This window comes from Haliotis asinina, chromosome 16 (assembly GCF_037392515.1).
Source record: "Haliotis asinina isolate JCU_RB_2024 chromosome 16, JCU_Hal_asi_v2, whole genome shotgun sequence".
In the NCBI taxonomy this organism is placed as follows: domain Eukaryota; kingdom Metazoa; phylum Mollusca; class Gastropoda; order Lepetellida; family Haliotidae; genus Haliotis; species Haliotis asinina.
In genome coordinates, this window is record NC_090295.1 from 48,531,036 (window position 1) to 48,546,211 (window position 15,176).

Sequence of the window (15,176 nt, forward strand, 5' to 3'; positions counted from 1 at the left end):
GCTGTCATCATTTTCCTCTTATTAGTTTAAATGAAAGAAATTAAGCACCAACCTTTTCACTCTGTGCTGTATACACCGTAGCGGTAATTCATAATATTTTGGCATAAATATTCAACATTGCAGATGCCATTGATCTCTTGCTGTTGACACTGCCATTAAAAGGGCAGCAAGGAATTCTAACACAAATACATTGCCTTGAGAACTCACGGGTGGTCATTTGGTGTAATTGGACAAAACCGTAACTGTATGAAAATCATCGACAATATAATCGTTATAACGAATTGTAACCATCCCTGCCCATCAGCCGGTAGGGTCTTTGAGTACTGTCAGCACTGAAAGATCCCCACGAAATCAACAGCAGTACTATTTCTTGTAGTTTGACAGCTCTTTGTAAATATATTTTGGATTACCTTCTCAATAAGACAATTCAAATGAAGGTAGTAAAAAGACATCAGTTACCTCAGACTAGTTTGTCATTGACCATCCTGAAGAATCCTGCTTATCCTGTCTGCACATCGATCCATTATCGTTTTTCCTTCCAACTGTTTTGTTGAATGGTATACCAACATATATTGTTACGTACCAAAGGTGGGTGCTTTAAGAATTCATGTAAGAAACACCATCTAAAGGACCATATTAACCGCTATATATACTGGGCAGTGAAGATCGGTCACATTTTCCCTAGGGGCTTTAATATGGCAATAATACTAACAAGTATTATTGCAGTCGTACAACAGCACCAACAATAATATTCTTCTTCCGAACACGCAACTCCTCTTTCATGGTACATGGTCTGCACTGGGGAAATGGAAAGGTAGAAACAGGTCATGAAAAGGCCTAAGTCAATATTTATTCTCCACAACAAACTCCTCTAAACAACCTCTGTTAGCAGGGTTGCGGTGTTACATCAGCTGGAATGGAGACATGGCTGCATGTAACTAAGGAAGATCACTAATTTACGAGCGCTTCATCCTGTAAACACCAAATCAGTGTACTGTCATGTGCAGCATTTCAATACCTTGTTCAGTCTGAAAGCTATATCTGCATAAATTAAACTCTTCATTTAAGAAAATAGTACACATTACTAGTTGATGATTGTAGAATTGACATGCTTAATACTCTCTCCAATGCCCTTTAATATGCTGGTCACTCAGTATGGTTACTACGTTCATCAGAGACAAGTCGGCTACGTCGGAATCAACCTCCAGTGATATGGACAAGTCTGCTACGTCGGAATCAACCTCCAGTGATGTGGACAGGTCTGCTACGTCGGAATCACCCTCCAGTGATGTGGACAAGTCTGCTATGTCGGAATCAACCTCCAGTGATGTGGACAAGTCTGCTACGTCGGAATCACCCTCCAGTGATGTGGACAAGTCTGCTATGTCTGAATCAACCTCCAGTGATGTGGACAGGTCTGCTACGTCGGAATCAACCTCCAGTGATGTGGACAAGTCTGTTACGTCGGAATCAACCTCCAGTGATGTGGACAGGTCTGCTACGTCGGAATCAACCTCCAGTGATGTGGACAAGTCTGCTACGTCGGAATCAACCTCCAGTGATGTGGACAAGTCTGCTACGTCGGAATCAACCTCCAGTGATGTGGACAAGTCTGCTACGTCTGAATCAACCTCCAGTGATGTGGACAGGTCTGCTACGTCGGAATCAACCTCCAGTGATGTGGACAAGTCTGTTACGTCGGAATCAACCTCCAGCGATGTGGACAGGTCTGCTACGTCGGAATCAACCTCCAGTGATGTGGACAAGTCTGCTACGTCGGAATCAACCTCCAGTGATGTGGACAAGTCTGCTACGTCGGAATCAACCTCCAGTGATGTGGACAAGTCTGCTACGTCGGAATCAACCTCCAGTGATGTGGACAGGTCTGCTACGTCGGAATCAACCTCCAGTGATGTGGACAAGTCTGCTATGTCTGAATCAACCTCCAGTGATGTGGACAGGTCTGCTACGTCGGAATCAACCTCCAGCGATGTGGACAAGTCTGTTACGTCGGAATCAACCTCCAGTGATGTGGACAGGTCTGCTACGTCGGAATCAACCTGCAGTGATGTGGACAAGTCTGTTACGTCGGAATCAACCTCCAGTGATGTGGACAAGTCTGCTACGTCTGAATCAACCTCCAGCGATGTGGACAAGTCTGCTACGTCTGAATCAACCTCCAGTGATGTGGACAAGTCTGCTACGTCTGAATCAACCTCCAGTGATGTGGACAAGTCTGCTATGTCTGAATCAACCTCCAGTGATGTGGACAGGTCTGCTACGTCGGAATCAACCTCCAGTGATGTGGACAAGTCTGTTACGTCGGAATCAACCTCCAGTGATATGGACAGGTCTGCTACGTCGGAATCAACCTGCAGTGATGTGGACAAGTCTGTTACGTCGGAATCAACCTCCAGTGATGTGGACAAGTCTGCTACGTCTGAATCAACCTCCAGCGATGTGGACAAGTCTGCTACGTCTGAATCAACCTCCAGTGATGTGGACAAGTCTGCTACGTCTGAATCAACCTGCAGTTATGTGGACAAGTCTGCTACGTCGGAATCAACCTCCAGTGATGTGGACAAGTCTGTTACGTCGGAATCAACCTCCAGTGATGTGGACAAGTCTGCTACGTCGGAATCAACCTCCAGTGATGTGGACAAGTCTGCTACGTCTGAATCAACCTCCAGCGATGTGGACAAGTCTGCTACGTCGGAATCAACCTCCAGCGATGTGGACAAGTCTGCTACGTCTGAATCAACCTCCAGTTATGTGGACAAGTCTGCTACGTCTGCATCAACCTCCAGTGATGCCCCATCCCTGCTGGACAAGTGTGCAATGTAAGCTGAGAATCACGTTACAAGAGAAATCAACACTGCGCTGCCTTGAATCCAATTTCTCATGAACACTTGTGAACCACTGAGGAATTCGGTGTAAACGGTTTCTTGAAGCCTTGAGGCCTTGAATATGAAAGACACAACGCTAGCTGAGCGTGGGGTAGCCTAGTGGTTAAAACCTTCGCTCGACACACCGAAGACACGGGTTCGCTTCCCCACATGGGTACTGTGTGAGAAGGTCATTTCTGGTGTCCCCCGCCGTGATGTTGCAAGGATAGTGCTAAAAAACGGCTTGAAAACATACTCATCCATTCACCCACAATAAGACAATAACATGGCCAAATGACATGGTGGACTGCAGCATACAATTCCAGGAAGACGTTCCCTTATGCGAATGAGATTATATACATAGGAGATATTTATACATTCCATGCGTTGTCTGAACATACACAGAACAGCATTCATAACATTCAAGGGGTCTTGGTGGAAGGTAATAGACATTTCTATTAAATGGAGTTGAGGCGTATTCGAATATACTTCCATTATCTCTGAACTCACTTTACGGGAAGCAGGCTTATGACTATGATACTTTTGTTGTTTTCACATGTATAAGATCTGCACATTTTAGCTTTCATGAGATTGATCGTCGAGTAAATGTGTACTCCGAAAAGCTCCTCATAATATAGATTGTGACATCCATGCTTTTGTAAATTGCTTCCCAATACGATGAGACGACTTGATTAAGATCCTGTTTACATAAGCGAAAGACTCATGTTTCCGAGCGGGTGTTTTTTTTCGATTATGAATTTTAACTCATTGGCATTGACCTCAAATGCCACAGAATCACAGAACTATGAGTGCACATTTGTCAACGTGGCCAACTTTGACATCTTTCTAGGACACATAGTTTGCAATCAATAAATAATGCATTGTCAAATTAGACAGAACTGTGTCGACTGTCTCTGATATAAAACAACCTCTTCGAGATGAAAAACGGCAATTTACCATTCCTGTCACCGAGTGCATAGTTTTGTATTACAGAGTAAACACAATTGTCAACTAAATCCTCACTGGATCTTTCCGTGCATGTTGGTGCCAAGCCAACATGCCCCCACCAGTGGCATTCAACATTCCTGGTGTCATTATTGAAGCCCAGTCTCGTTAATTCTGAATTCTCCAGACACGTGCGGTACTGTGGAACAACCTTGGATAATGCCAAGCATTGATTTTGTGATGAAATTGTTAGCAATGGGATTACCTACTGATGCAACGAGCAACAGGTGTGAAATGCAACATAATTCTTACAAGTAATTTAGTCCTGCGGCACTGATTTTATTTTTCTCAAGCACATGTGTCTTTTTCATTCGAGCCAGTCCCTCACATGCGATTATTGGCAAAGGTTCACGTCGTGAAGCAGTGGTCACAAAGTCGTCACAGTGTCCATGTATATCGTCATACTGTAATACTAGTGCCTTCATACGTGTATTGTCTTAATTTGTTGCATTAATACATTTGTGTTTGCAAGGCAATATTTTTTTGAAAATTTGTATGTATGTATGTATGTATGTATGTATGTTTGTATGTATGTATGTATGTATGTATGTATGTATGTATGTATGTATGTCTGTCTGTCTGTCTGTCTGTCTGTCTGTCTGTCTGTGTGTGTGTGTGTGTGTGTGTGTGTGTGTGTGTGTGTGTGTGTGTGTGTGTGTGTGTGTGTGTGTGTGTGTGTGTGTGTGTGTGTGTGTGTGTTTGAAATCCTCTCGCTCTCACTCTCTGATCCAGTCATCTCACGCTTTCCTATCTGCACTCTACACTGGCACATCTTATTGTACCTCAACAGGAGTGACAACCTCACACACTGCTGTAAGTGGGGCCTGTACAGATGCTTTTATACAATGCCTTCTAATACTGCAATATACAGATTGGCGGCTGTAAGGAACGTGTAGAGTGCCGGACCTGGTTCGAATACCACCACTTACTGTTTCTAGATCACAGAGTGGCGTTTTAATGCAGGAGGAAAATGCGAAGATAAAGTTCACTTCCTTAAACACGGGTATTGATAGCCAGAGACTTGGTCTTAAAGGACGCTGTTAAGCGCAGCGGATCGGCAAGGTTCAAATTCATTATCGATAATACACTGTATTATATCGCCAGACTGTTATATCTTCCATGGTAAATACCATTGTTCCGTTTACTGCAGTAGTCTCGTGTTATGTCTAAGACAGTTGGCACAACGCTTGAAATAACCGTCTGATCAATGTTTGCTTAACAGGCATCATGTACATTTCTTTCAATATTTCAGTCAATGTTCTTGGAGATTATCATTCTGGAACCATTTAGCACGACATTTGTTTCGAACTTTTCAATTCTGTCAGCAAACAATACAGCAAATTATATAAACGTACATTGTTTCCCGATTTGCACATGTAACTTTGACCAACAAACATCAGTTAAGCAATGTCTGCAACAACTAGAGTTGTGTAAACTTTTACAGAAGAACCAGCGACATTGATTATCCATGAGGATTTCTCATACACCTATAAAAATGTATGTGCAACGCAAACAGACATTTGTCCAATGTGTCTCATTGTTACATGTGTTTCCTAAAGCTGATAAAACGTAAATGAGTGGATGACCTTCAGCAAGTTCGTTACAGTTGTGTGATGCAATGCATCAGTTTGATGAAATGAATGTATTCAGTTTCCTGATAGATGTGTTTACGTTTTGGGAGATACCTTCACTACCAGAATTATCTAATTGGGTAACATTAGACTATAATTTATGACAATCCTGCGTGAGTGGTAGCTTCATGTTTATTCCAAGTAACAAGCACTCAGCGTGATCAACTGATCTGATATTTTTGTTTCGTTACCAGAATTATCTTCGTTGAATAATATTAAACACCACCGTTATGTAATTTCATATAGACTATCTTTAAATGATGTTGTTCTCCTCTGTTTAAAGCCTACTAGTACCAGACAACGGGGTATTTCACAGTGTGAATTTGACCATATTTCATCATAGCTTTTACAATTTAAAAGGCTTATGCATTATTCCCATCCGTTTCATTATAACACAGTTGTAACTTCTTAGTGGATTCACGTCGTGCAAGATTAATTTAAGAGTATTGGGGTGCATTTTCCAATCCCAATAAGCCTACATCGTTTTTGTATGCGATATGAGTTGAAGTCGAATACAGACGAAACCGGACATATGCTAGATACATACAATAATAACAATGTAAGACATGTTAATTCATAAACATGCTCGACAAGGCCAGCGCACCAGATGAGATGATAAACAATACCTATGCGACAATGCAGGAAGAAGCCAAGTATGTTGGAATTTTTGGAATTATTAACAGGCCCATCTAAAGATAGTATTGCAAGATTGTGTAAATACATAAAATTATGCATGTAAGTACTCAAATGTTTTGTCCAGCCTCCATTTATACATGTAAATCATTATGCATATTCAAACGGATAACCATATTCTATTATGTATTGTTTGTAAAATGATGGCAAGGGGCATAGACTCACTATAATCAATCGCGGTCTAGCGGGATGATGCCGGGGCATATGGCCCAAGTCTTTACTGAATAAAGAAGAAAGAAAAGTTCAAAGTGACAATACCCGCGAAAATGTAATTGCCTCGTTGAAACAATGATTTATGCCGAAGTGGCCACCGAGTTTTCACACCTGTTAATTGGTGGTTTGTGAGGTTGTCTCTACAAGCGGTCATCGTTCCGGTTCGGTTGTCCTTGAGTGGACACCGCGGTTAATAATTGCGCAATCAAGAGAGCGGCCACTCGGGGAATACACCGAAACAATGCCAGTTGGCGCTGCATGGACAATAGACGTCTTATAGAGTCTATCCAGTACGTTTTGTCGGTTCAAGGTCACATGCAACACAAAACAGTACTTTGCAGATTCTGATTCCGTTCGGTAACAAATTATCAAAAATGCAAATTAAACTAATTAAGTTGAAAAATAACGCGATTAAACAAAACCCACGAAATCGGAGTTCAAACGTTTTCCCAGCGCTGGGGGGAAACGTGGTTTCACCACCCATAGCACATGTGTACACTAGAACACTGGTGAAAAAGGGTAGCAATAACAAATACAAACGGGATATTATACCATGTTCTTGACAGGGATTTTGTCCAAAGAGATTATTTCCTATGGGATTTTGTCCGTCCACGAATGAGACGGCTGACAGTAACGTGTTACTCCGCAGGTCTTTTTAAACATCATCGATGTAATGACAACTTAATCCTCGGTTCACAACTTTCATTATTTTTTTTTCAACTTACGTTAAAGGTCACGTGCAACGTAAAACACAACTTTGCAGATTCTGGTACCTTTCGGTATGCACTTACCGAAACAAATCATAAAAACTGCCATTTCAACCTATAAAGTTGAAAAAAACGCGATGAAAAAAAAGGCCCGCGAAATCGGAGTGCAAACGTTTCACTAAATTCCCCCCAGCACTGGATGGAAAACTGGTTTCAACAGCTGTGCTGCGCTGCGTTCATAACGCATGCGCAGTGAATAGGTTCACGGAGCTTGAAACAGTATGCATGCCCAGCGTCAGAGGTCTGATCTTGGTTGTGTACACAAACAAGTAAATAATCTACTCGTTACGTAAACAAACTTGTTGATTGTGGTAAGCAGTCTCTGTCAGAGAGAAAGCTCAGTGTCTGGTTTATTCACACCTATATGTCTGTCTGCCTGTCTGCTAAAGACAACATGCAATACACAGCTTCAATCATTGACCACGTGCAATTAGAACTTAACACCTATCAGACTATATGACATAAAGAAAATAAGTTGATTTATGACTCGTGCACCCGAGTCCCGTGTCTGCCACATTATGTAATTATGATACACATGACATGTATTTTATGTCCGTGGGTTGGAAACAAGCTACATTCATATGTATTTTTTTCGGATGACTGGATCTTACGGAAACTGGTGCAAACTCTTGTCAGTTTCAAGTCCTGCTTTGTACTTGGACGAATGACAGATTCCAGCCACGCAGTAGTTTACCATCTCTACTGACATGATTTTTGATTGGATCGAGCGCAAATTCAGAGAACATGTATTTTCCAAACCCAACATCGCTATATACATTCTTCATGGATGACGACTTCGTTTAATGTATATGATTTTGTTTGACAACAGTATATGAATCCATACTGAAACGACGCATCAAGTACACAAAAAGACAAAAAGAAGTTGTTATCCATAAAGAATCTTACTTTCTTGTGACTGGCTATCCTTCTAAAATGCCCGTCCCGTGTGGACCCGGGGCAGAATGTGTCCACAGCACCCCATTGCTTGTCGTAAGAGGCGACTAAATTGGGCAACCTGTTTGCCGTGAGTTGCGTCCCGTGTCGGTGGAGGACGGGATCCTGGTGGTTGAGGGCAGATGGGCTTTAAACTGCGTTCCATTTGCCCAACACACCACTTTGGCCCTTACTTCACCTAGACGGGTGGTAGAATCGGCTGGTCACGCCAAGCCCTGTGTATGGACTCAATTTTTGTCAATACACTAATCTGTTTGGAAAATGTGTTACTTGTGGTCTTGGCAGAATTATTCTCTAAACATGTTTATGATTTTGATGTATGATGTTTTGCACTTTGCCTAGAGTCTTATGCCAGAAGGCGGTGGCTCATGGGCCAATCTGGTAGATGTGTTATTAATAACTCTTCTGCTGGAGTATATCATCCGAGTATCCTTGGTGCTGCAAGTTGGAGACCCACTTGTTTTTAGCATTCTCCTTGTGATACTCCGTGGTGGCTGGGGAGCTCGGATGACGAACTATTGGAAATTAACCATGGCTTATGAAAACCCTCCAAAAAAAAAACCCAAACGACAACTAGACACTGATCCAATTGATACTGATCAAAGACTGCCCACGTCCATTGAATACTGGCCACGATTTCTTGTAATTGAAACTGTTGACAAGACTCCATTAAAGTTGAACCCTTTTGCCATATCCAAGGGTATACAGGGCCTTGCAGGTGATGTCAAGAATATTAGACGTTTGCGTTCCGGTGCTTTGTTGGTTGAATGTGGGAAAAGGCAACAAGCCACAAACCTTATGAGCACAGAATTGTTTGTCGGCGTTCCAGTCACGGTTACGGCTCATAAAACACTCAATACGAGCAAGGGAATCATCAGAGATCGTGACCGATTGTTTGCGGATATGACAGAGCTTGACATCATCTCTGAGATGAAAGATCAGGGTGTACTCAATGTAAAACGTTTCACAATCCGGAAGAATGATGTTGTAACTAACACCAATACTTACCTGTTCTCCTTTTCCTCACCAACTGCTCCAAAATCTCTTAAAGCAGGTTATTGTAACATCAATGTGGACATGTACATTCCAAACCCTTTGCGGTGTTTTAAATGTCAAAAGTTCGGTCATGGCGTCAATACTTGCACATTGTCTGTTGTATGTGCTCACTGTGGCGAAAAGACACATACAACAGAAGATTGTGACAGTAATGTTAAAAAATGTACAAACTGTGCGGGTGACCACTCCTCCTACTCTAAAAGTTGTCCTGTTTGGAAACATCAAATGGAGATAAATAGGATAAAATTCACTCAAAACGTTAGTTTTGCGGAAGCTAAAAAGCTAGTTCAAAGCTCAGAACATAAGGAGAGATATGCTTCTATCACCAGAACATCGTCAGAAGCAGTAACTGCTAAAACAACAACGTCATCTGTATGCTGTCAGACAAACCTGACCTGGGTTATAACGGAATCTCCTCTGATATTCTCACCTGCAATATCTACCCAAACAACAGAATCAGTCCCTAGTACATCTCAAAGCCAATGTGAAACATCCTCTGATCTTAACGCATCATCTCAGCCTACAAAGTCTAAACAACTCTCTAAAGGCAAAGGTACAAAGCCAGATTCTTTGAAAAAACTTAGTGGTAGAGCCCCCAAAGGGTCAGACAATAAAATCAATTTATACAACAAATATGGATCCCTTGAGGACATGGACGTGACTGAAAACGTCCGCTCCAGGGCACACAGCATGTTGCCCGCCAAAAAGGTACGGGGAAGATCCCCAATAAATCCTCCCAAGCGATAGATTATCATAATCCTATTATACAGTGGAACTGTAGGGGACTAAGGAATAATTTCCATGAATTACAACTTTTAATCCAAGATTTATCACCCTCAGCGTTTTGTCTGCAGGAGACATATTTGAAAGAGACAGATGTTCTTAACCTACGTTCGTTCAGTGCATACCATTGTTTTTCGCCTAAGGGTGACAGGGCCACTGGAGGGTCTTCCATTCTAGTTAAACAGAACGTTATCCATAGCCCAGTTACACTTACTACTAATCTTCAGGCTGTTGCAGTGCGACTAACTTTGCACGTTGCGTTTACATTGTGTTCTCTGTATGTTTCTCCGTCTTCAACGTTTCACAAACTCGATCTTCAAGCTCTATATGATCAACTCCCAAAGCCCTGCATTATTATGGGAGATTTAAATGGACACAACCCACTCTGGGGTAGTGCAACAATAAATGGTAAAGGTAAAGTACTGGAGGAATTTTGTTCAGATAATGATTTATGTATTTATAATGATGGCTCCAATACATATTTACATCCTGGTACAGGAACTTATTCTGCTCTCGACTTGTCAGTCACAAATTCAGAACTATTAAATGAATTCGAATGGTCAGTCCACGATGACCTCTGTGGAAGTGACCATTTTCCTACTATACTAAAATCTGTAACTCCATCTGATGTTCCTCCATCATCAAGGCGGAATTTTAAAAAGGCTAACTGGGCTTTATAATTATGAAACACTGTGTGCTGAAAAACTTAAACCTGAACTTTTTACTGACGTTCCAGATGCTATTAAATGCTTTTCTGATGAACTGAACTCCATAGCTGATGAATGTATACCAAAGTCCTCTGCAGTTCCACATATCCGAAAACCATGGTTCAACCGATGAACCATCTCTTACACAACGGCGTATAAAATTATCTTTACAATATATAACAAAGCTATACTCTAACGAATCTAACCCTGCATATAACTGTGTTTTCAATCCTTGTACAACAAAAAGTCTTCTCTTGTTCCACCTCTCGGGCACAGAATTAAACCCTTTCTTTCTTCGGCTGGCATTGAGCTGGAAAACATAGCTCCTTCCCATCTTCTTTCTTCTCCTCCTTGGCAGTTGGTTAGGCCACAAGTCGACCTAACATTAACTACCTTTAAAAAATCAGAAACTAATGAAATACAAACAAGAATATCATCAATTGAAACATAAATATAGCAATTATAAATCCTTATTTACAGATGGGACCAAGGACGGTGGCGCAGTGGCTTGTGCCGCTGTAATTGGATCCAGAACAATATCGTCTAGATTACCAGATAATAGTTCTATTTTTACAGCAGAAGCTAACGCCATATTAACAGCTCTTAAATATCCAAAGACATCCTAAACATAAACAGTACATAATCCATTCAGACTCTCTTTCTTGCCTTCAGGCTATTAAACACCTAGCATGTAAACATCCACTTTTAATAGAAATTATTGAACTTTATAACTATCGTGCGACTGGCCAATACGACATCGTCTTCTGTTGGTTACCCAGCCATGTTGGAATCTCAGGTAACACTTTGGCTGACCTTGCTGCTAAGGCAGCGCTAAACAAATCTGTGACACCACTTCATATTCCCTATACTGATTATAAAGCTACAATTAGATCTTACATCCGTGATCTGATGCAGAAGTGGGACACCCAAGTAGGTATCAATAAATTACATGCAATAAAACCATATGTTGGTTACACCTACTTGGGTTGTCGGTCCAGATTTGAAGAGGTCATACTACGACGATGTCGTATTGGCCACACTAGGTATACGCATGAATATCTTTTGGAAGGTGAGGCTCCTCCGTTCTGCATCCCTTGTGATGAAATCATCACGGTCAAGCATGTCTTACTTGACTGTGTTGAATATTCCATCACAAGGGACAATTATGTTAAATCAAGAACTATGAAGGACCTTTTTAGTAACGTACGCTCTCATTTAATTATTGCATTTTAAAAAGAATTGAATTTATTGACTGACATGTAAATAAATAAGTATTTTATGATTGGAAGTTGAATTAGCAGCTAAGATTGTTAGTGGCTGTATCCTCGAAGGGGGTTGAAGTACCGTAAAATTATTGTCCTCCTGAGAGGATACGTAAGTCCCAAAACGGTTTAAGTCAGATCTTCCACTTTTTTTAATCGTAGAATATGTGTCATTTTAATTTGTGGCTAACCTTGCATACAGTCGCCAACAGCTGAGGGGATGGTGTAAATCCAGCCAGGGACCATGCAGGTAGCAGAGGTACTGTAAGTCCCCATGGTCCCTGGTATGGTGATCTACCCTTTGTTGTTGACGATCTATAGCCTGTTTTTATATTGTACTGTCCAAATAGTGATACTATCACTTTTTAAGTTTGCACGCTAGTTTTATACTAACTGTGATAATCTAGTGGTTTTACTGTCCTTCGTAGACAGGTTCTTCATATTATCCATATGTATTCTTTTTTTCTTATATGTTCTCGTCACGATATGGCTGCGACATTGCCGATGTGACGTTAAATATTAACTCACTCACTCACTCTAAAATGCCCGTCAAACAAATCATCTTTCTGTACACACAATGAGCCCTGAGCATATCAGCAAATGAAACAGCCAATCGGAAGCCGTCGTTACACTTGAGTGCATATCCACCCGCTATGACTGGGTTCGGTCTCCCGAGGGCTTCATTTCTGGGAAAGTAAGCCCAAGTACAAAATATTGCACTTTTGAATCGCGATTGTACCCATACAATTTTGTTTATTTGTTTTCTTTTTAAAAAGCAACAAGGTATATTATATGTCATGAATATGTGATAAATGTGTTTTAATTATGTTTCATTTTTTGGTTGCATGTGATCTTTAAGAGTGTAAGAGCTGAATACGCGGTATCAGGTTTTATTAATAACAACTTCGTGTTAAGTGCATATAACAACGTTTCTGTGCAGGTCCTTACACCATGTTCAAACTAACAGTGACAACAACCAAGTGATTAGAATTATTGAATACTGTGACAAACATCTTGTACTTGAATAACAAGGAGTAGATAATTGGATCAGGTCAGGTGGGAACTAAGAACAACAAACATCGCAGCCATGAAGCAAATGATCAGGAGGCATTAAGTACTAAAAACAGTAGTAAACGAACGGGTGCTGATTGACCAAGTCTGCCTCATCTGGCCTCTTTGCCAAGAAGTACATCTGAAACAGTATATGGAATAAGTCTAACACAGAGCTGAACCAAAACATCTAATGGCATAAAGATATGAATTGTTGAAATTCCTCATACGGGTCTTGGAGGTATTAACATCATCATCATCATCCATTTTTATTACCTGAAGTTTACAAATACATGCAAAACATCATGAAGTGTACATCGTGTAGTTTCAGTTTCCTGCTGATGAATGAGATATTCGTATTCTGATGTAAAAATACCACAGCCCAACAATTCAGATAATAAGTTCATGTGTCATAAATTAACTGATACAAGTGAAAGGACGGTCTAATACACACTCTTCCAAATGTTTAGCCATTACAGGTATTTACACAGAATGGTATTTGTCTGGATAGTTGTATGACTATGACTATCACTATGTACTATCAAGAACACATTATCTAAAGAAAGTCCATAACAAGGTATCCACAGATACCTGATATCTCTAATTTTATTCCATTAAGATAATTCTGGTAGTGAAATAAAAAGATCATGCCAGACATTTCTGCAGGAAAAGACATTCTGCCAGAAAAGTCTGCAAAAATACATTTTCAGAGCTAATTTGTGAGCTTATTAACATGTGAATACACTAGCACATGAACTTTTCGTGTTCATCCCCCAATATCTTTCCAATGATATAAACTATGTCTCTGTAGCTTGCTCCCGTCTGTGTGTCAAGTTAGGACTCGCTGACCATTCCTAAGTTGTCCCGCCTGGCCTTAATGGCTTGCCACAGTTTCGATGTGTTTTAATTGAATCTTAAATACTTCCCAAAAGAGATGGCAGTACGCGAGTGCACCTTCAAACTGGTGCATTCATTCGAAATTCATGATTCCAAAGGTATTCAGATTAATCAAAACGTTTGCCATTGAAAATGCCGAGTGTGTTATAAATTCATAGCCATGTCAGAAGTGACGCTGATACTGTGTGGAGCTGAATAATTGATGTGAGGATTTTAGGAAGGTCAACGTTCAAGGTTATATGTTTCAAAGCAATACTCTTCTTGCTCTACTTCAGCTATTATTACTACTGCCACTATTGCTTCTTCTTCTTCTACTTCTTCTTCTTCTTCTTCTTCTTCTTCTTCTTCTTCTTCTTCTTCTTCTACTACTACTACTACTACTACTACTACTACTACTACTACTACTACTACTGATACTGCCGCTCTCGCTTCTTCGATGCTAATGCTACAGCTTCACACACGTGCTTCTCCACACTAATGCTCCATACTGTATTTGGTTCATGCTCTTAGTTAAGCGTGACTTGTACAGAGGATCTGTATCTTTCGACATTTATCGAGCTCATGAGCTCATGGAACCTCATACTACAATCAGGCACAAATGAACGAACGCATTACTCATGGCGTATCTGATCATCTTCAATACACAGAACATATAAGAACGATCCTTGATAACAGACAATGTTTTGCTGTATTCGAACACAAAAGTGACTTCATAACATGCCCGATACGCTTACGAATTATACATCTGTCCCAAGAATAACTCATACTGTAAGCTATAGCCAATCACAAATATCCAGTTGGGACTTAAACTCAGTCTTTTGCAAACATGTCTGTTACATTGCACGCATGACATCACACAGTCAGACAGACAAAGAAAGCCTGCTTAATATTATCTCATGATGATGAAGTATCATGCCGTTATATTGATAAAGATCCTCAATTGCCTGTATGAATGTAATTACACCCTAACTGTTCATGCACATGCTAATAACAATCAATCAATGTGATCAATCAGCGTTTAGCGTGAACCCGGTCTGGAAAACACGGTTATTGAACGAGCTCTTTCACAGACCCTGTTCGCCTCATTCTCTTTAATGACATTTAAGATCGGCTGTATAGCGTGTAGCTGTACCTATATATCTTAGTCACTCGGAACACACTATATCTAAGAAGCGGAAAGTAGTTTTCAACGAATTTCTATTATAGAGACGTGATGTGATTATCAAGGTCTGGCAAGCATGGGATCAACATTGACGTGATGGAGATAGGGTTA

The 15,176-nt window shown here is 40.7% G+C and overlaps 1 protein-coding gene across 1 annotated transcript; it reads left to right on the forward strand.

The window, feature by feature from the left end:
- Positions 1–1,155: 1,155 nt before the first annotated feature.
- On the forward strand, positions 1,156–14,317 carry LOC137267850 (uncharacterized). Its single transcript, XM_067802277.1, has 2 exons — positions 1,156–2,840; positions 14,179–14,317. Exons 1-2 carry the CDS (start codon positions 1,156–1,158, stop codon positions 14,315–14,317), a joined length of 1,824 nt encoding a protein of 607 aa, XP_067658378.1.
- Positions 14,318–15,176: the final 859 nt, after the last annotated feature.